General features: G+C 59.6%; 3 protein-coding genes across 5 annotated transcripts; all 3 read left to right on the forward strand.

Annotated features, from left to right (window-relative positions):
• The first annotated feature begins 505 nt into the window (after window positions 1–505).
• RAB33A (RAB33A, member RAS oncogene family) lies at window positions 506–4,460 on the forward strand. Of its 2 annotated transcripts, XM_068152224.1 has the most exons (3): window positions 2,412–2,971; window positions 3,051–3,782; window positions 3,950–4,460. In XM_068152224.1, the coding sequence occupies exons 2-3, from the start codon at window positions 3,633–3,635 to the stop codon at window positions 4,403–4,405; spliced, it is 606 nt and encodes a 201-aa protein (XP_068008325.1). In that variant the 5' UTR covers window positions 2,412–2,971; window positions 3,051–3,632; the 3' UTR covers window positions 4,406–4,460. The 2 variants fall into 2 exon arrangements, with proteins under 2 accessions (XP_068008324.1, XP_068008325.1); XM_068152223.1 differs by lacking the exons at window positions 2,412–2,971; window positions 3,051–3,782 and adding an exon at window positions 506–727.
• Window positions 4,461–4,726: 266 nt separating this feature from the next.
• On the forward strand, window positions 4,727–7,102 carry RBMX2 (RNA binding motif protein X-linked 2). Its single transcript, XM_068151886.1, has 6 exons — window positions 4,727–4,741; window positions 4,832–4,947; window positions 5,036–5,087; window positions 5,162–5,291; window positions 5,410–5,590; window positions 6,149–7,102. Exons 1-6 carry the CDS (start codon window positions 4,737–4,739, stop codon window positions 6,550–6,552), a joined length of 888 nt encoding a protein of 295 aa, XP_068007987.1. The 5' UTR covers window positions 4,727–4,736; the 3' UTR covers window positions 6,553–7,102.
• A 394-nt stretch (window positions 7,103–7,496) lies between these two features.
• On the forward strand, window positions 7,497–16,901 carry SLC25A14 (solute carrier family 25 member 14). Of its 2 annotated transcripts, XM_068151887.1 has the most exons (9): window positions 7,502–7,609; window positions 7,700–7,847; window positions 8,311–8,405; window positions 10,631–10,716; window positions 11,473–11,568; window positions 13,187–13,311; window positions 14,363–14,498; window positions 15,139–15,219; window positions 16,431–16,901. In XM_068151887.1, the coding sequence occupies exons 1-9, from the start codon at window positions 7,546–7,548 to the stop codon at window positions 16,470–16,472; spliced, it is 873 nt and encodes a 290-aa protein (XP_068007988.1). In that variant the 5' UTR covers window positions 7,502–7,545; the 3' UTR covers window positions 16,473–16,901. The 2 variants fall into 2 exon arrangements, 1 of the variants encoding a protein (XP_068007988.1); XR_010988944.1 differs by lacking the exons at window positions 15,139–15,219; window positions 16,431–16,901 and adding an exon at window positions 13,838–14,040 and having other exon boundaries at window positions 7,497–7,609; window positions 14,363–14,449.
• The last annotated feature ends 95 nt before the right edge of the window (window positions 16,902–16,996 follow it).

Here is a 16,996-nt window from a genome sequence, read left to right on the forward strand (position 1 = left end):
TCGTCCCTGGTGCTGGCAGCAGCTGCTGGGCACCAGTCCGGTCCCGGGAAGCCGGAGAGGGGGAGCTGGTGCTTCGGGCTGTCGCGTAGCCCGGGTCAAACGGGAACCGGGACGGTGCCGTAGCCACTAGGCGGGACGAGGCGGGTGCCGGTGCATGGGGCGGGGCTGGGGCCATACCCTCTGTGTAAGGTGGAGCCGTGCCGGTACCGGTGACGGTACGCGGGGTCGTGTCGGTGCGTGGGGCGGGCTCGGTATCGATGCCGGTGCCGTAGCCGGTGCGTGGGGCGGGGCCGCTGCCGGCACGCGGGGTGGGGCCATGCCGGTGCCGTAGCCGGTGCGTGGGGCGGGGCCGGTGCCGATGCCGGTGCCGTAGCCATAGCCGGTAAGGCGGGGCGGGGCCGGTGCCTATAACGGTGCCATAGCCGGTAGGCGGGGCGGGGCCGGGGCCGTAGCCGGTAGGCGGGAGGCGGCCCCATGAGGCGGTGAGGCGGCGGCGGGGTGCGGGATGGCGGCGGGGGGCGGGGGGCGGCCGCCGGGCCCGGAGCCGTGGCCGGAGCCCTACGTGCAGACCCGAATCTTCAAAATCATCGTGATCGGCGATTCCAACGTGGGCAAGACCTGCCTGACCTTCCGCTTCTGCGGCGGCGCCTTCCCCGCCAAGACCGAGGCCACCATCGGCGTGGACTTCCGCGAGAGGACGCTGGAGATCGAGGGCGAGCGCATCAAGGTGGGCATCGGCCCCGGGGCTGCGGCAAAGGCCCTGCCCTAGCATCCCTGCCCTAGCATCAGTGCCGGCACTGGGGCCGCTCAGCATCCCTGCACCGGCGCCGGGGCTGTCCAGCATCCCTGCCTTAGCATCCCTGCACCGGCCCCGGGGCTGTCCAGCATCCCTGCCTTAGCATCCCTGCACCGGCCCCGGGGCTGTCCAGCATCCCTGCCTTAGCATCCCTGCACCGGCGCCGGGGCTGTCCAGCATCCCTGCCTTAGCATCCCTGCACCGGCGCCGGGGCTGTCCAGCATCCCTGCCTTAGCATCCCTGCACCGGCCCCGGGGCTGTCCAGCATCCCTGCCTTAGCATCCCTGCACCGGCGCCAGGGCTGCTCGTCATCCCTGCCTCAGCATTCCTGCACCGGCGCCGGGGCATCCCTGTCCCAGCACAAGCACCAGCCCCGGTGCTGCTCAGCATCCCTGCCAGCACCAGAACGGGGCGGGGCTGGCCAGTGTCCCGGCATCAGTACTGGCAGTGGGGCTGACCAGCATGGCTGCCCCAGCACCAGACCTGGCCAGGATCCCTGCCCCCAGTACCAGCCCCAGGGCTGGCCAGCATGCCTGCATCAGCAGAAGTACTGGCACCAGTATCCCTGCCCCAGCAGCAGCCCCTCATCTCTGCCTGAGCCCAGGGAGGGGGACAGGGGACAGTTTCCTGTCCCCGTGGTGCAGAGCCCTCTCCACCAATGGGGTTGCCAGAGGCTGAAAGGGGAGCTCAGGGTGACCACTGTGTCCTCCTGCCCCCGGCACCCAGCAGCCACTCCAGAGGCTGGACCCAAAGCTGAGGGAGCTGGGGAGCTGTGGGTGGAGTTGGTGTGTTCTGGGAGGTGCAGATGGCTGTAGGCTGTCAGGAGCTGCACTGGGGGCCAGGAGCTGTGGGAAGCTAGCGCTGGAGGGCTTGGCAGGCACGGATCTGAGCAAGCCTGGCAGCGAGCACCGGGGCAGGTGATGGCATCAGAGCCAGAACTGGATGGGTCTCCTACCTGAAGGCCACTGAGCCATGGTGTGACAGCAGTGTGAGGGCTGAGGGAAGACCCTCCGGCTCTCTACAACTCCCTGAAAGGAGGGTTGAGCCAGGTTGGGGTTGGTCTTTTCCCCCAAGGAACAAATGACAGGACAAGAGGAGATGACCTCCAGCAGCCCCAGGTGAGGTTTAGGTTGGACATTTCTTCCCCTTAAGGGTTGTCTGGGCCTGGACCAGGCTCCCCAGGGTAGTGGTGGAGACCCCATCCCTGAAGGGGTTTCCAGGCTGTGGAGATGTGGTGCTGAGGGACATGGTTTGGTGGTGAACTGGTGGTGCTGAGGGACATGGTTTGGTGGTGAACTGGTAGTGCTGGGTTCATGGTTGCACTCCATGAGCTGAAAGGTCTCTTCCAAGCAAACATTCCCAGGAGCTGAGGCAAACCCCAGGAGCTGAGGCACTCTTCACCATGAAATTGGAGCTGCTATTGGTGGGTAAGAACTTCAGCTATGCTTTTAACGCCCATGGTTTTCCTGTCTCTCCTTGAAGAGCTGCTTTCTCTGCCTCCCCCAGCTCTAGCCCACCCCTTGCAGCCCTGGTGTAGAGGCTGGCACCCAGCCTGTCCTGCTGCCACCAGCCAGGGAACCTTGCCAGGCTTTCTACCTCTGGGCATCATTTCTGCTCCAGCAGGCAGAGCAGGAGGCAGAGCAGTTAACTGTCCTCTTCCTGCTCTGGAGGGGAGGTGAGAGGTGGGACAGGTTCCCAGATGGAACAGTCCAGCAGAGACTGGCTGGGAAATGAAGGAGCAGCAGCTCCTCCTTCCAGCATTTTTCTGCTGTGAAGGACTCTGGAGCAGGTGCTGTCTCAGTGGGGCACAGGGTGGTTTGGATTGACCCCAGACACTTGCTTGGGAAACTGCCACTTCCAAGCTTCCAGACATGACCTGCAAGGGCAGAACTCAGAGTCATGGACTGGCAGCAGTGGGCTGGAAATGACCTCTGGAGTCATCTGCTGAAGCAGGGCAACCCAGAGCTGCGGCCAGATGCCTTTGGAGTGTCTCTGTGGAAGGAGACTTCACAGCTTCCCCGTGCAGCCTGCGCCTGCGCTCAGTCATCCTCACAGATCACTGCATCTCCTGATGTTCAGATGGAATCTCCTGAGCTCCAGTTTGTGCCTGTGCCCCTTGTCCTCTCACTGGACACAACTAGGCAGAGGTGGGCTCCATCCTCTTTGTGGTCTCAGGTATCTACAGTAAGATTTCCTCTCCCTTGAGCCTAATCTTTGCCAGGCTAAACAATCCCAGCTCTGTCTTTCCTTGTAGGAGAGAGTCTCCAGTCCCTTCATCATCTTCATGGCCCTTTGCTGGACTCTAGATCTAGAATCAGAAGCTCTCATTAGCTCCTCACCCATCTCCAAGCAGAGCTCCATGCCCTCCTGCTGCTCTCACACAAGGGGTGGTTCTTTCTCCTCATCCTTCACCCTGACTCTGGGGAACAGTTGGGTTTTGTTTTAATTAGAGAACTCCAGCTTGGAAGGGACCTCAAGGATCATCTGGTCCAACCTTTCTTGGCAAAGGCATGGTCTAGACAAAATGACTCATCTGTCCAGCTGCATCTAATGGTGTAGGATCAGGTTGACAAACGTCCTGATCTGGCACAGGAGCTGAGAAGTCCTTTGTGTGGTTCTTTTCTGTGGTGGGGATGGAGGTCAATGCATTGGGAAAAGGACAAGAAGCAGGGACCAGCACTCCCTGATCACAGCTGTGATGTGATCTCTCTTCCTAGATGAGCTGGGCTTGCTTGGTAGAATTCCACAAGCATGTGCACTGTCAAACACAGCCCTGGGCACTGTCAGTGTACAGCCCAAAGCTTGTGGGACTCACCCATCCATCCAGGTTCATTTAATGAAAGGTTTCTTCTCCCTGTGCCTGTGCCCTGCCTTGGGGCAGTGTGATCGAGGATGGACCTGCAGGAAACCCTCTTGCACTTCCATGCTGGGCTGGGGAGGGCTTTCAGCAACCTGCTCTAGTGGAAGGTGTCCCTGCCCAGGGCAGGTGGGTTGGCCTAGCTGACCCAGAAGGTCTCTTTCAACCCAACCCATTCCACGGCTCCTGCAGGGCGCTGAACAGGGCTGCCTGCTTCCCAAGCGGCAGGTCCTGCCCCGGGGGGGCGGCCCCTCGGCGCTCCCGTAGCCATCTTCCCCGTCTGCTTTGCTTCCCAGGTGCAGGTGTGGGACACGGCTGGGCAGGAGCGGTTCCGGAAGAGCATGGTGGAGCACTACTACCGCAACGTCCACGCCGTCGTCTTCGTCTACGATGTCACCAAGATGTCCTCCTTCACCAACCTCAAGACGTGGATCGAGGAGTGCAACGGCCACGCCGTGCCCGCCCTGGTGCCCAGGGTGCTCGTTGGCAACAAGTGTGACTTGAAGGACCTGATCCAGGTGCCGTCCAGCATGGCCCTCAAGTTCGCCGACGCTCACAACATGCTTTTGTTTGAGACCTCGGCCAAGGACCCTCAGGAGAGCCAGAACGTGGACGCCATTTTCATGTGCCTGGCCTGCCGGCTCAAGGCCCAGCGCTCGCTGCTCTGCCGGGACCTGGAGGGGCGGCCGGGCCCGGGCCGCCGCCTGCCGCCGGGGCACGACGGCGCCGGTAAATCCTCCTGCCCGTGCTGAGCGGGGTCCAGCCCCCGGCACCGGCCCCCCAATAAAGGCTCTGCGGCCCCACTCAGCTCTGCCTCTTGCTTTGCGCGGCTCGGCTGGCTCTGGCCGCGCTCGGCTCGGTTCGGCTCTGCGTTCGGTTCCGTCGCTCTCGCCCCGGTCGGGCTGCGGCCGAGCTCGGCTACGCTCGGGCCAGATCGGCCGCGCTCGGTTTGGCTCGAGGCCGCTCGGGTCAGGTCGGCTGCACTCGGCTCACTCCGACAGCGTTCGGCCACGATCGGCTGGGGCGCAGCTCAGCGCGCATGCGCGGCGCCTGGGCGCACGCGCAGTGCCGGCCGGCTCCGCCATGAAGTAAGTCGGCGGGACGGGAGGGGAGAGGGGTTCGCTCGGTCCGGCACGGCTTGGCCGCTCCCGGCGCTGACGGTGTGCCCTTCTCCGCAGCCCCCTCACGAAGGTGAAGCTGATCAACGAGCTGAACGCGCGGGAGGCGGAGCTGGGCGTGCAGGAGGCCGTGTCTTGGCACGCCGAGTACAAAGACAGCGCCTGGATCTTTGTCGGTAAGGGCCGGGCCGGGGGCGGTGGGACCGTGCCCACCGGCACTGTGCGGTGCCCAGGCCCGCTTCCTTGCTCGCTCTGTTTCCGCAGGCGGGTTGCCCTACGAGCTGACAGAGGGGGATGTCATCTGCGTCTTCTCACAGTAAGTGCTGCAGCCCCCTGCGCCCCCCGCCCTGCCCCGCCGCCGCCGCCCCGGCTGCTGAGCGTCTGTTGCAGGTACGGGGAGGTCGTTAACATCAACCTGGTGCGGGACAAGAAGACCGGCAAGTCCAAGGGCTTCTGCTTCCTGTGCTATGAGGACCAGAGGAGCACCATCCTTGCTGTGGACAACTTCAACGGGATCAAGGTGAGCGGGGCAGCTCGGAACGTGGTCCTGGCTGCCTCCCTGGGCACCAAGGGGAGGCCTGGCTGCTTGGGTGGGTTGCAGCTCGGTGCCTTCCCTGATGGTGTAACGTCTGTCCCAGATCAAAGGAAGGACCATCCGTGTCGACCATGTGGCAAACTACCGGCCCCCCAAAGACACTGATGACTTAGATGACATCACCAAAGCCCTCCACGCCAAGGGATGTGGGGTTAAAACACCACCTCATTCATCATCTGATTCCCTGTCAGAAGATGACAGTGTGCCTGTGAAAAAGCAAAAAGGTGAGGCATGTTCTGGCCAGGGGGTTCTGCACAGAGCCCTCAGCCTTGTGAGAGGAACACCAAGGAGAGAGCCACAGTTCGGATGTCCTGGCTGCATGCTGTCATCCATGGGGTGCCCAGGTTGCTGTGTCCAACCCTTGTCTGTGAGTGTCTTCTCCCAGGCTCCTGAGAGCTGGATCTTGCAGACAATGACAGCGTTTTTCCTGGGAAGAAGCTGCCCAGGGTCACTGAAGGTGGAGCAGTGCTGAGAGGGACTGGGAAAAGCATCTCTTGATCCTGATGTCTGGCTGCTGCTGTAGGACTGGGGTGCTGCAGGGGTGAGGAATGTGGCCTGTGTGAAGTAATGGGGTGGAACAGGACAAAGCTAGCAGAGCTAGATGGGATTCTGTGCCTGGAAAGGGAAGCTAAAGAAGGGCAGAGGGGTTGGACTAGTTGACCTTTCAATATCCCTTCTGACCAGGATGAGAGAGAATGGCTGCAAGTTGCATGTCCAGAGAAAGTGCACCAGAGGTGGTGCTCACAGGTCTGTCCATGCTGAAGTTGACCCTTGTGTTCCAGAGGAGAAGAGCAGACAGGAGCGGCACAGGCCAAGCTCGCAGGCTGGGAAGAGGGTGGCTGCTGATGAGGAGACACAGCCCAGGGTCAAGATCAAGAAGGAGAAGGAGGACCCAGCCTATGAGCGCTACACCAGTGGGAGCCAGCAGCCCTGGAGGGGCTCTGACGGGAAGCCCTCGAGCAGGACCCAGCGAGAGGAGGACGAGCGGAGGCACCAGAGACCCTCAGAGCGGAGAGGAGGGGAAAAGAGCAGCCAGGACCAGAGGGGGCAAAGTAGTTCAAGGGAGGAGAGGGAGGCTAGCAAGAGGAGCAGGCGAGAAGAGTGTCCTGAGGGGGGCAGATCCCGGGAGCGTGGGGAGCACAGGCACAGGGAGCGGGGCTCTGCCCGAGGCTCCAGCCGCTGCTGAGCTCCAGGGGCTGGGGGAAGCCCTAACCCTGACTAAAGGCCTCCTTTGATCCCCTCCATGCTGAGAGAGAGGCCCTGAGCCTGCCCAAATACTTTCTCAGTTCCTCTCCATGATAAGAGAGGCCCTGAGCCTGCCCAAAAACCTGCTCAGAGCCTCTCTTTGGGCCACCACAGATGGACTGTTCACTTCCAACACCTTCCATGTGGATTCTCAGCCACCCTGGGGGGGGCTGATCTTGTTGCCTGTGCCAGCAGCTTGGTACAGCAGGTGTGTTGTCTCCCTGGAGCTGGTCTCTGGGAGCAGCAGGATATTCTCTCCTAAATCACTTGCTTTTGTCTATCTTGGTGGGGCTGTCCCCACACTGCTCTCCAGGGAGAGGTCAGGAGGTGGCCTTTCATCCTCCAGTTTTGGGTGCTGAGCACCCACCCAGCAGCACCTGGCATGTGGGGGAGCCCCCAGAGCTGTGGTGCTGACTTGGGTCCAGTGTTGTATTCTGTTTTTGTTTAATAAATGTTACCTGGCCCTGGGAGTAGCCTTTCTCTCCCGGTAACCAGAGACATGTGTGGTTCTTACACCCGTTTGGGGCTGATTTGACCCCAAACTCTTAGTTGTCAGCCCAGAAAGTGGGGGGGGCATGGTGAAAAGGAGGGGTGACTTAGCTGGAACTGGGTGGTAGAGGGCAGTAACCTCCGTTCTGGTTTCTGCTAGCTGCCCAGCAGTAGGGGCAGAGGAAACCGTGGGGGTTGTGTCCCCCCAGCAGCAGGAACGGGGCCCTGGCAGCGGCCAGGGGAGGGTGGTGGGGTTGGTGCGGTGATATGTGAGCCCGGGGGCCCTGCATCCTGCTTCTGTTATCCCCGGGGGTGACGGCGGCGGGGGAGCTCCCGGTGAGAGGAGCCGGAGCGGCCGGCAGGGGGCGCTGCGCGCCGCCGAGCGCCGCCGCGGCGGTTCCGGTTCCGGTGGCGGCGCCGCGGGTGTGTCCGGCCCCGCCATGCCATGTCCGCGCTCAACTGGAAACCCTTCGTCTATGGCGGGCTCGCCTCCATCGTGGCCGAGTTCGGTGAGGCGCCGCTGGCTGGGGGGGCGCTGGGGGGAGGTGCCCATCGGGAGGGCCGGTGCCGGGGGGTGCTAACGGCGGCTCTCCGCGCAGGCACCTTCCCCGTGGACCTCACCAAGACGCGGCTGCAGGTGCAGGGCCAGAGCGCCGATGCTCGGTTCCGTGAGGTCCGGTACCGCGGCATGTTCCACGCTCTTTTCCGCATCTGCCGGGAGGAGGGCGGCCGAGCCCTCTACTCGGGGTAAGCACCGTGCGGCCCCGGCGCCGGGACCCTTCCCCGCGCACCGCGGCGGCGCCGGCTTCGGCCTTGGCTTCCACGAGCTTGAAGGCCTCTTCCGAGCCAGGCGACTCCATGGCTCTGTGGCTGGTGTGACAGACGCTCACCCCTGATCAGCCTGAGCTGGTTGGAGATGTCCCTGCTGACTGCGGGGGGCTGGACAAGACGACCTCTGGGGGGTCCCTTCCAGCCCGATGTCAGTCTGTCAGGGGCTGTGTGGGGACGCTCCAGGGCGCTCCGCAGGCTCCTGAGGTTGGCCCCTAGCAGAGCTGTGCTCCTCAGGAGCGTGTGAGCCACGGCAGGGCTATGCCTGGCCCAAACTGTGCCACTCAGAGTCTAGGGGCTGGTGGGGGCCTGGCACTGATGTCCCTGAGGGGCAGTGCCACCCTTCTGGTGGTGCTCAGAGCTGTCTTCTGCTCCCTCTAAGGATTGCTCCAGCCTTGCTGCGCCAGGCCTCCTATGGCACCATAAAGATTGGCATCTACCAGAGCCTGAAGCGGCTGTTCGTGGACCGCCTGGAAGGTCAGTGGTGGTCAAGGTGGCACCTCTCCTGTTCCCTGTGCCCTCTGGTGTGGCTCCTTCCTCTCCTGTCCCTCCCAGCCTTGGGTTCCCAGAGAAATCGAGATGGTTTTTGACTCCACGCTGGGGTTCTGTTGACATAGCAGCCGCAGGGGTGGGTCGGGACAAACGTGGCTCTCGCTGTGTTTGGTGCACAGTCTCCAGCACTCTGCCCCTCCAGCCAGATCTGGTTTACAAAGAGACAGTTGGTGGCCCTGGCTCGTCCCTTCCTTCTGCTTAGTCTCAGGGGTGTCCTCACCTGGCATCACTGCTGATCAAAGGCTAACCGGTTTGGGGCAAGAGGATGGGGTCAGGCTCTTACAACCTGCTTTATCCTATCCCTATCCTATCCCTATCCTATCCTATCCTATCCTATCCTATCCTATCCCTATCCTTCTCAGTGGCGCTCAGTGACAGGACAAGGGGCAGTAGGCACAAACTGGAAGCCAGGAGTTTCTTTCAGAAGATGAGGGGAAAATTCTTTTGTTGTGAGGCTGCTGGAGCCCTGGAGCAGGCTGCCCAGAGGGGTGGTGGAGTCTCCTTCTCTGCAGAGCTTCCAAACCCGGCTGGCCATTGTGATCCTGTGGGTGACCCTGCTTGAGCAGGGGATTGGACTGGATGGTCTCCAGAGGTCCCTTCCCACCCACACCATGCTGGGATCACATCCCATCTGTCCATCAGATGTGGGGCACGGATGAAGAGCTGCAGCAGTGAGTCTCTCCCGTGCTACTGCTGGAGTCTTGGAGTCCTTGTGCCTGATCACAGCACATCTGGGTGGGCTTCCTGTTCTCCTGCTCTCCAGCTGTGCCTCCATCCACAGAGATGGGACTCTGTTTGCTCTTGGCCTGTGTGCCTGTGGTAGGAGGGGCTTTTCCAGCTGCAAGCAGCTGCATTTTCAGCTGTGAGTGCCAGTGTTTTGTTTCCAGCTGAGTAGCAGGGCTTCTAGCTGTAGCAGTCTTTCACTTCCAGCTGTGAGCAGCAGCATCTCCAGCTGTAACAGCATTTCCTTTCCAGCTGTGTGTAGCAGTGTTTCCAGCTGGGAGTAGCAGCCTTGCCTTTCCAGCTGTGAGTAGCAGTGTTTCCAGCTGTGAGTAGCAGCCTTGCCTTTCCAGCTGGGAGTAGCAGTGTTTCCAGCTGTGAGTAGCAGCCTTGCCTTTCCAGCTGGGAGTAGCAGTGTTTCCAGCTGTGAGTAGCAGCCTTGCCTTTCCAGCTGGGAGTAGCAGTGTTTCCAGCTGGGAGTAGCAGCCTTGCCTTTCCAGCTGTGAGTAGCAATGTTTCCAGCTGTGAGTAGCAGCCTTGCCTTTCCAGCTGTGAGCAGCAGCCTTGCCTTTCCAGCTGTGAGCAGCAGCCTTGCCTTTCCAGCTGTGAGCAGCAGCCTTGCCTTTCCAGCTGTGAGCAGCAGCCTTGCCTTTCCAGCTGTGAGTAGCAGCCTTGCCTTTCCAGCTGTGAGTAGCAGCCTTGCCTTTCCAGCTGTGAGCAGCAGCCTTGCCTTTCCAGCTGTGAGCAGCACTCTGAATGTTTGTCTCCCCACAGGCCTGGGGCAGCCAGTGGCCAGGTCTCCTCTGGGAAGTGCTGTGGTCAGTATCAGCAAGGGGCTCTGCCTTGCCCTCACCCTCATACTGAGCCTGGAAGTCTGGGATTGTGCCCCAGAACTAACTGCCTCTAACTCTCTCTGCCTGGGTTGCCTACTCTGTGTTTTCTCGAGGTGCCTGGGGCTCCAGATCAACGTGCCTTGGGTGTCAGGTGGCCTTGAGAGGCGCTGGGTTGTCCCTCTCTGCCTTGGCTTCACGAGAGCTGCATCCTTGGATGGTGCAGTGCCAGATAACTGCTCCAGACTGTCGCCTAACAGTGGTGTTGGGTCAGTGGTTGGACTCGATGATCCCAGGGGGTTTTCCCAACCAAAACAGTTCTAGTTCTATGATTCTATCACACAGACTCCTCCTTGGCTGCCCAGCCTGACCCACCACTCAGACCCACTCTGCTCTGAGTGCTTCAGCTCCTGCTTTCTGTCTCCAGCTGGGGTGGGGACATCCCTGCTGTCAGCTGGTGGTCACTGGCCAGGCCCTGCTCGTGCAGCTGCACCCTGCGATTTGTGACCTGAGCTTCCTGCTCTTCTCAGAGCTTCCTGCTTGTTCAGTGGGGTCTCTGCAGCTCCTCTTCAGGAGCTGACTTTCTCCTCTTGGTTGCAGATGAAACGTTGCTCATCAACGTGATCTGCGGAGTGGTTTCAGGGGTGATCTCCTCAGCTATCGCCAACCCAACGGATGTACTGAAGGTAAGAGCTGCTCCTGGCCACACAGCTCCTGGCTATGGTTTGACATGCAGGAGAAGCTGCCTTCCCCTGGAGACACATCTCTCCTAGCTGCAGGGAGGGAGAAAACATTGGTCCAGGAGGAGGAAACATCAGTGGGAGGGGAAAACAAAGCCAGAATCTTCATGATGGCCAGGAGTGAGTTGTGAAATGCTGGTGAAGAGTCAATTCGTGGACTTGGTGGAGCTCTTCAAGAGCATGAAACCTCCTCTGGGAAGGGGTGGAGGCTCTGATATCCTAGCTGAGTAAGGTGGTGGAAGCCAGCTACTCCTCAGACTTTCTCAGCTCTGGTCACTCTGTTGGGCTTTGACCCTGCCACAAAGTCCTGCCTGTCCCATGGAGCGACCAGAGCCTGCTGGAGACTGCTTGGTCCCCTCTGTTCCCTGGTGCAGGGTAACTGAGTTCAGGGTAACTCTTCCCTGAGCAGAGGGAGAACTTTCCCATGCTTCTCCTTGCCTGGAGCAACCTTTTTGGAGTGGGAAGGCCTTGCCTGTCACTTCTTGGTCCTGTCTGAGCATTGCCCTGTGCTTCCACCCTGTCACTGTCCCTGCTCCTCACTGGCTGTCACCCTCTGCAGGGAGAGGGCAGGTGGGCAGTGATGTCTGCTCCAAGTTGCTCTGATGTTCTTCCTAGCAGGAGGTCCACTGGGCTGCCATCTTTGGGCACTGATGCCATGCTGCTGATGCCATCCCCCTCCCCTGACTGTCCTGTTTCTTCCAGATCCGAATGCAGGCCCAGGGCAGCCTGTTCCAGGGGGGGATGATTGGCAGCTTCATCGACATTTACCAGCAAGAAGGAACCCGAGGCCTTTGGAGGGTGAGCACCAGCTGCTGGAACCTCCCGCCAGCAGGAGAACTCAGAGCTGCCCCAACTCATTCTCTACACAAGGGTGCAGCTCTTGGGGAGCCTTGAACCAAGGGTGGAAGCAAGGCTCTGGTAGCCAGACCAGCAGGAGAAGGGCTGTGGTGGAGGTTGGGGCTGTGCTGAGCCAGGCAGGGTTCTTGCTTCCAGGGCTGGTGTGCATCAGGTACAGGAGTGTCCCCTGAGTGCCTCCCAATGTTTGGGACTGGATCAGAGGGTCCTGCCTGAAGGGGCTGCTCAGCCTGGTGCGTCTTGGAGTCAGTTGGAGGTGAGACAATTCATCTGCTCCTGAGTTTAGAATAGAATAGAAGTAACCAGGTTGGAAGAGACGTTTGAGATCATCAAGTCCAACCTATCATCGAGCAGCTGAGCTCCTCATGGGGAGGGGGAGTTGTTCCCACGACCCCAAAGGACACCAGTGTCATCAGTAACTTTCTGAAGTTCCAGAGGAGCAAACTCACTCTGTGGCCCCACCTGCCCAGTCTTACTCCTCTGAAAACTTGCTCTCTGAGCACTCAGAGTAGGATAGAGTGGTGGCTTTGGGGGAAACTGCTGACCATTACCAGTGCCCAAGCCTTGCTGGTTGGGTTTCAGCAGTGGCTCTTCAGCTTGGAGCTGGTTCCTGGTGGTGCTCTTCAGCACAGACATCAGTGGGGACTGCACTTTGTGCTCTGCAGGGTGCTGGTGGTGGTGACTGGGATACCAAACTGGGAGGATTGGCTGATATACCAGCAGGCTGTATCAGTCAGACCTGGACAGAATGGAGAGCTGGGGGAGAGGACAACCTCAGGAGGTTCAACAAGAATAAGCACAGAGTCCTGCACCTGGGAAGGAAGAGCTCCATGCACCAGTACAGATTAGGGACTGAGCTGCTGGAAAGAAGGACCTTGGATTCCTGGTGAACAATAAGTTTAAGTTACCCATGAGCCAGCAGTGTGCCCTTGTGGCCAAGAAGGCCCATGGCATCCTGGGCTGCATTAAGAAGAATGTGGCCAGCAGATCAAGAGAGGTTCTTCTCCCCCTCTACTCTGGCCTGGTGAGGCCACAGCTGGAGTACTGGGTCAAACTCTGGGCTCCCCAGTTCAAGAGGGACAGGGAACTGCTGGAGAGAGTCCAGTGGAGGGCTGTGAGGATGAGGAAGGGAGTGGAACATCTGTCTGATGAGGAAAGGCTGAGAGACTTGGGGTTGTTTAGCCTGGAGAAGAGAAGACTGAGAGGAGATGTTAGTGATGTTTATAAATAGCTGAAGGGTGGGGGGAAAGAAGGTGGTGCTGGTCTCTTTTCAGTGGTGTCCTGTGACCAAGCCAAGGGTCAGTGGACACAAACTGGAACTCAGGAAGTTCTATCTCAGCATGAGAAAAAAACTTCTTTGGTGTGAGGGTGCTGGAGGCCTGGAGCAGGCTGCCCAGAGAGGTTGTGGAGTCTCTATCTCTGGAGAGCTCCAAAGTGGATCTGGCTGCATTCCTGCTCAAGGTGACCCTGCTTTAGGAGGGAGGTTGGACTCAGTGATCTCCAGAGGGCCCTTCCAAGCCAACAGTCCTGTGTTTGTGTGACTGCTCTTTGTGCTCTGCAGGGTGTTGTGCCAACAGCTCAGAGAGCTGCCATCGTGGTCGGGGTGGAGCTGCCAGTCTATGACATCACCAAGAAGCACTTAATTCTGTCAGGCCTGATGGGTGACACCATCTTTGCCCACTTTGTGTGAGTACTGGCTGCAGCTGCCATGCTCTCCAGGCTTGGCAGGAGGCTGTGAAGCAGAGGAGCAAGGTGGGATTTAGGCTGGGATCTGTTCATGGAGCTCTGGATCTGCAGGGAACAGGCTTGGTACTTCTGAGGGACCTGCTGCGTTGGCTGGGGCAGCTCAGAATTGACCACATGTACCCAGAGGGACCTCCCTGGGGAGGGAGCCTGGCAGAAGTGCTCTGGTGACATGAAATACCAGCTTGGCTTCAGCTGGCTGCTGACCTGAGGTGCTGCTGCTCCATGTCTGGCCCTGTTGTGCACGAGGCAGGCGTTCAGGTGTGTGGCTGCTGCAGCAGTTGGTTGAAAATGCTGCTCCGGTCCCAGGCCCTCCTCTGCAGATACCATCAGCTTGTGGGCATTGCTCTGAGAGCTTTGTGAGGTGCACAGGACCTTGAGTGTCCTGATGGGTATTGCTCTGAGCAGGAGGTGAGTTAGGGACCTGCCAGAGTCTTCTTTCACCCACATGTTCCTGTTTTCCTGGCAGACACTTTAGCTGGAGGTGCTGCAGCTCTTCTCTGGGGTCTGCCTGCGGTGGGCTGAAGGTGACGAGCTCTAGACCATGCGTGGAGGGAGGAGGCTTGCAGCTGCATGCTCCCTTCTGCTGCCCTTGATCTTCCTCCTTCCCCACCCTGAGGAGATGTTTGCTCTGGGGAGAAGGATGTTGTGCTTCCAAGAAGCTGCCTTCAGGTCTGTGTCACCTCTACAGCGCCCAGAGGACTTGCTGGATCATGGGCTGCCCTGGCAGAGACCCAGTGCTGGCTCCATGATGGTCTGGGTTAGGCAGAGCTGAGGTGTCCCTTCTCCTGGCTGTGAGGGTCCTGAGCTGGCTGGTTCCTCCCTCTGCCTGGTTTCTGGGTGGGAGCAAGGAGGAGCAGCTGACGTCTGTAGCTAAATGGCAGGGAAAGATGTTCTCTCGTGGCTACACCGAGGCCTGTCTGAGCTGGGATGGTGCTTTCAGAGCTGGGCTGGTGTCTTCAGAGCTGCTCCTCTCCTCTCTTGCTGTCTGCAGGTCCAGTTTCACCTGTGGGCTGGCTGGGGCCATCGCCTCCAACCCGGTGGACGTGGTGCGGACGCGGATGATGAACCAGCGAGCGATCGTGGGCAGCACAGAGCTCTACAGGGGCACGCTGGACGGGCTCGTGAAGGTGAGGGCTGGCACAGCTGGGCAGAGCCCTCTGCTTGGGGGTGCCCAGGATCCAGCACCACACACCACAGGCATGAGCAGTTAGAACCATAGAATGGTTTGGGTTGAAGGGATCTTTCAAGGTCATCCAGCCCAACCCCTCTGCAGCCAGCAGGGACATCTGCAACTACAGCAGGTTGCTCAGAGCCCCAACCAACCTGACCTGCAGTGGTGCCAGGGATGGGGCATCTCCCACCTCTCTGGGCAACCTGGGCCAGGCTCTCACCACCCTCAGTGTAAGAATGAGGTAGCCAGGGTTGTGTCTTTAGCTGGTGGGATCAGCACTGGGCTGGAGATTCCGCAGCCAACAGGACGTGCTGGCCAGTGAGTGTTCCACGCAAACAGAGAAGGACCTAGAGCCACTCTCTGGAGGTCATCATCAGCTTGAGCATCCTCCTCCCAGCCTTCTGGGCCAAAGCTTTGCTGGTGCTGCAGTTTGGTTAGGTTCACCTACTGTGAGAGATGCCTCCAGGACATCTCCAGGAGCCCATCTGCTTCCTGCAGCAGCTGTAAGGGTCTGTGACAGCACACCTGGTAGTGGGGAGATGGGCAGTGTGGAACTCCTGTGGCTCAGAACTGCTTTGTCTCTTCTCTCCTCCCAGACATGGAAGAGTGAGGGCTTCTTTGCACTCTACAAAGGTTTCTGGCCCAACTGGCTGAGGCTTGGTCCCTGGAACATCATCGTATCCTTCAGTGTGGGCATGGGGTGGGCAGGAGAGGACCCAGCTGGGAGGGGAGGCACAGAGCAGACACCCTGGTGGGACACCTCTTTGTCCTGTCCACTTCAGGCTGCACAGCCTGGAGCACACTGCCTGTCCTGCCTAGACAGGCATGAGCTGGGCATGGCTACTGCTGGTTCCAGTGACAGAAGGTGGCGCTGCCTGTGGCTGCTGCTTCCAGCAGCTCCTGCAGGGACTTCAGCACAGCATCTCGGGGGAGTTGCTGGGGAGTGAGAGCTTGGCTTGAGACTTCTTTGGTCTGAGTTTGTGGAGGTGCTGCACATCAGGGATGTCAGGAGAACCTACTGCTGCTCCAAGATGGTGCTGACTTGCTCTGCAGAGCTGTGTTGCTGGACCCAGTAATAGACCCACAGACTGGTTTGGGTAGGAGGGCACCTTCAAAGCTCATTCAGCCCTACTGCCCTGCACTCAGCAGGGACATCTGCAGCTAGAGCAGGTTGCTCCAATAACCTGACCTGGCATACTGCCAGGGATGGGGCATCTCCCACCTCTCTGGGCAACCTGGGCCAGGCTCTCACCACCCTCAGTGTCAAACATTTCTCCCTTCTCTCCATTTTGAATCTCCCTCTTTGAGTTCAAACCATCACCCCTTATCCTGTCCCAGCTTTCTGATTGACCTCTTGAAGTCCTGAAAGGCCAGCAGAAGGTCTCCCTGGAGCCTTCTCTTCTCCACACTGAACAATCTCACCTCTCTCAGCCTGGCCTTCCCATCATTGCTGTGGTCTCCTCTGGCCCTCCTCCAACAGCTCCATGTCTGTGCCGAGGACTCCAGAGCTGGCCCCAGCACTGCAGTTTGGGTCTCAGCACAGCAGAGGGGCAGGATCCCCTCCATCCACCCACACTGCTGGGGTGCAGGGTTCTCCTTGCCCTCTGAAGTCTGGGACATGACTCATTTTCATCAAGTCCCAGGCTGGGGTCAGAGCCACCTCCTATGCTCAGCGGTCTGGGCAAGCTGGGCCAGTTTGCTTTGAGGTCTGTTCCTGGTAGTTGTTGCCCCACAGCTCTCATCTCCCCATGCAGGCCAGAGGGGCATCCCATTGCTGGTCTTCAGCTGTGCTGATGTCCACCTGGCTCGGCAGGCCTGGCCTGGTCACCTCTGGAGGCCCAGTGCAGCTTTTGCAGTGTTGTGCCCAATTCCTTGACGGTCCCTGCAGTTTTTTATCACGTACGAGCAGCTGAAGCGCCTCCCGTTCTGACAGCTGCCTTCATCCCACCAGAGTCCTCCTCCAGACCTGCAGCAGCAAGTTCTGCTGCAGCCTCCCTCTTCATTTCACCACCCCCCATGGTTTGATGTGTGGGTAGATGTGGGTCTGGGCTCTCCTCCTCCTCCCCCCAAAACGCATGGTCCCCGGAGCACGGCCTGGCTGGAGGGTAGCTGGGAGGCTGGTGGTGCCATCAGCTGCGGGCTTGGCCACACAGTTTTCAGGGTGTACACGTGTCTGGGCCCCAAGTGATGTCTTCTGTGAAGATCTGTGGGTTGTGGTGGCCTTTAGGTGCAGCTGAGGTTTGGGGGTTGGCTCGGGGACGGGGTTTGTGCCGTGCCTGTGGGGAGAGGCTGGGGGCTGGGCAGGTGCTGTTGTGTTTCCTCCAGAACTGTAACCTCATTAAATTATTTATTGACTGGGCTGGCTGGAGACCCTGGTGGTGAGGATTTACAGCAGGGCTCTCACAGAGCAGGTGGCTGCTCTGCTCCTGAAGAGGATCACAGCCTGGTCTGGGT

Source organism: Melanerpes formicivorus, unplaced genomic scaffold, assembly GCF_026170545.1.
Source record: "Melanerpes formicivorus ecotype bairdi unplaced genomic scaffold, bMelFor1.0.p_v2 SCAF_22, whole genome shotgun sequence".
Lineage (NCBI taxonomy): Eukaryota > Metazoa > Chordata > Aves > Piciformes > Picidae > Melanerpes > Melanerpes formicivorus.

Excerpts from the sequence above, each read along its gene's own strand:
- RAB33A (XM_068152223.1), top strand. The coding sequence starts at position 506 with ATGGCGGCGGGGGGCGGGGGGCGGCCGCCGGGCCCGGAGCCGTGGCCG. Across the intron at positions 728-3,949 it reads TCGAGGGCGAGCGCATCAAG|GTGCAGGTGTGGGACACGGC; the intron begins GTGGGCATCGGC and ends TTTGCTTCCCAG.
- RBMX2 (XM_068151886.1), top strand. Across the intron at positions 4,948-5,035 it reads CAGCGCCTGGATCTTTGTCG|GCGGGTTGCCCTACGAGCTG; the intron begins GTAAGGGCCGGG and ends CTGTTTCCGCAG. Across the intron at positions 5,591-6,148 it reads GCCTGTGAAAAAGCAAAAAG|AGGAGAAGAGCAGACAGGAG; the intron begins GTGAGGCATGTT and ends CTTGTGTTCCAG.
- SLC25A14 (XM_068151887.1), top strand. The coding sequence starts at position 7,546 with ATGTCCGCGCTCAACTGGAAACCCTTCGTCTATGGCGGGCTCGCCTCC. Across the intron at positions 10,717-11,472 it reads ACCCAACGGATGTACTGAAG|ATCCGAATGCAGGCCCAGGG; the intron begins GTAAGAGCTGCT and ends TGTTTCTTCCAG. Across the intron at positions 11,569-13,186 it reads GAACCCGAGGCCTTTGGAGG|GGTGTTGTGCCAACAGCTCA; the intron begins GTGAGCACCAGC and ends TGTGCTCTGCAG.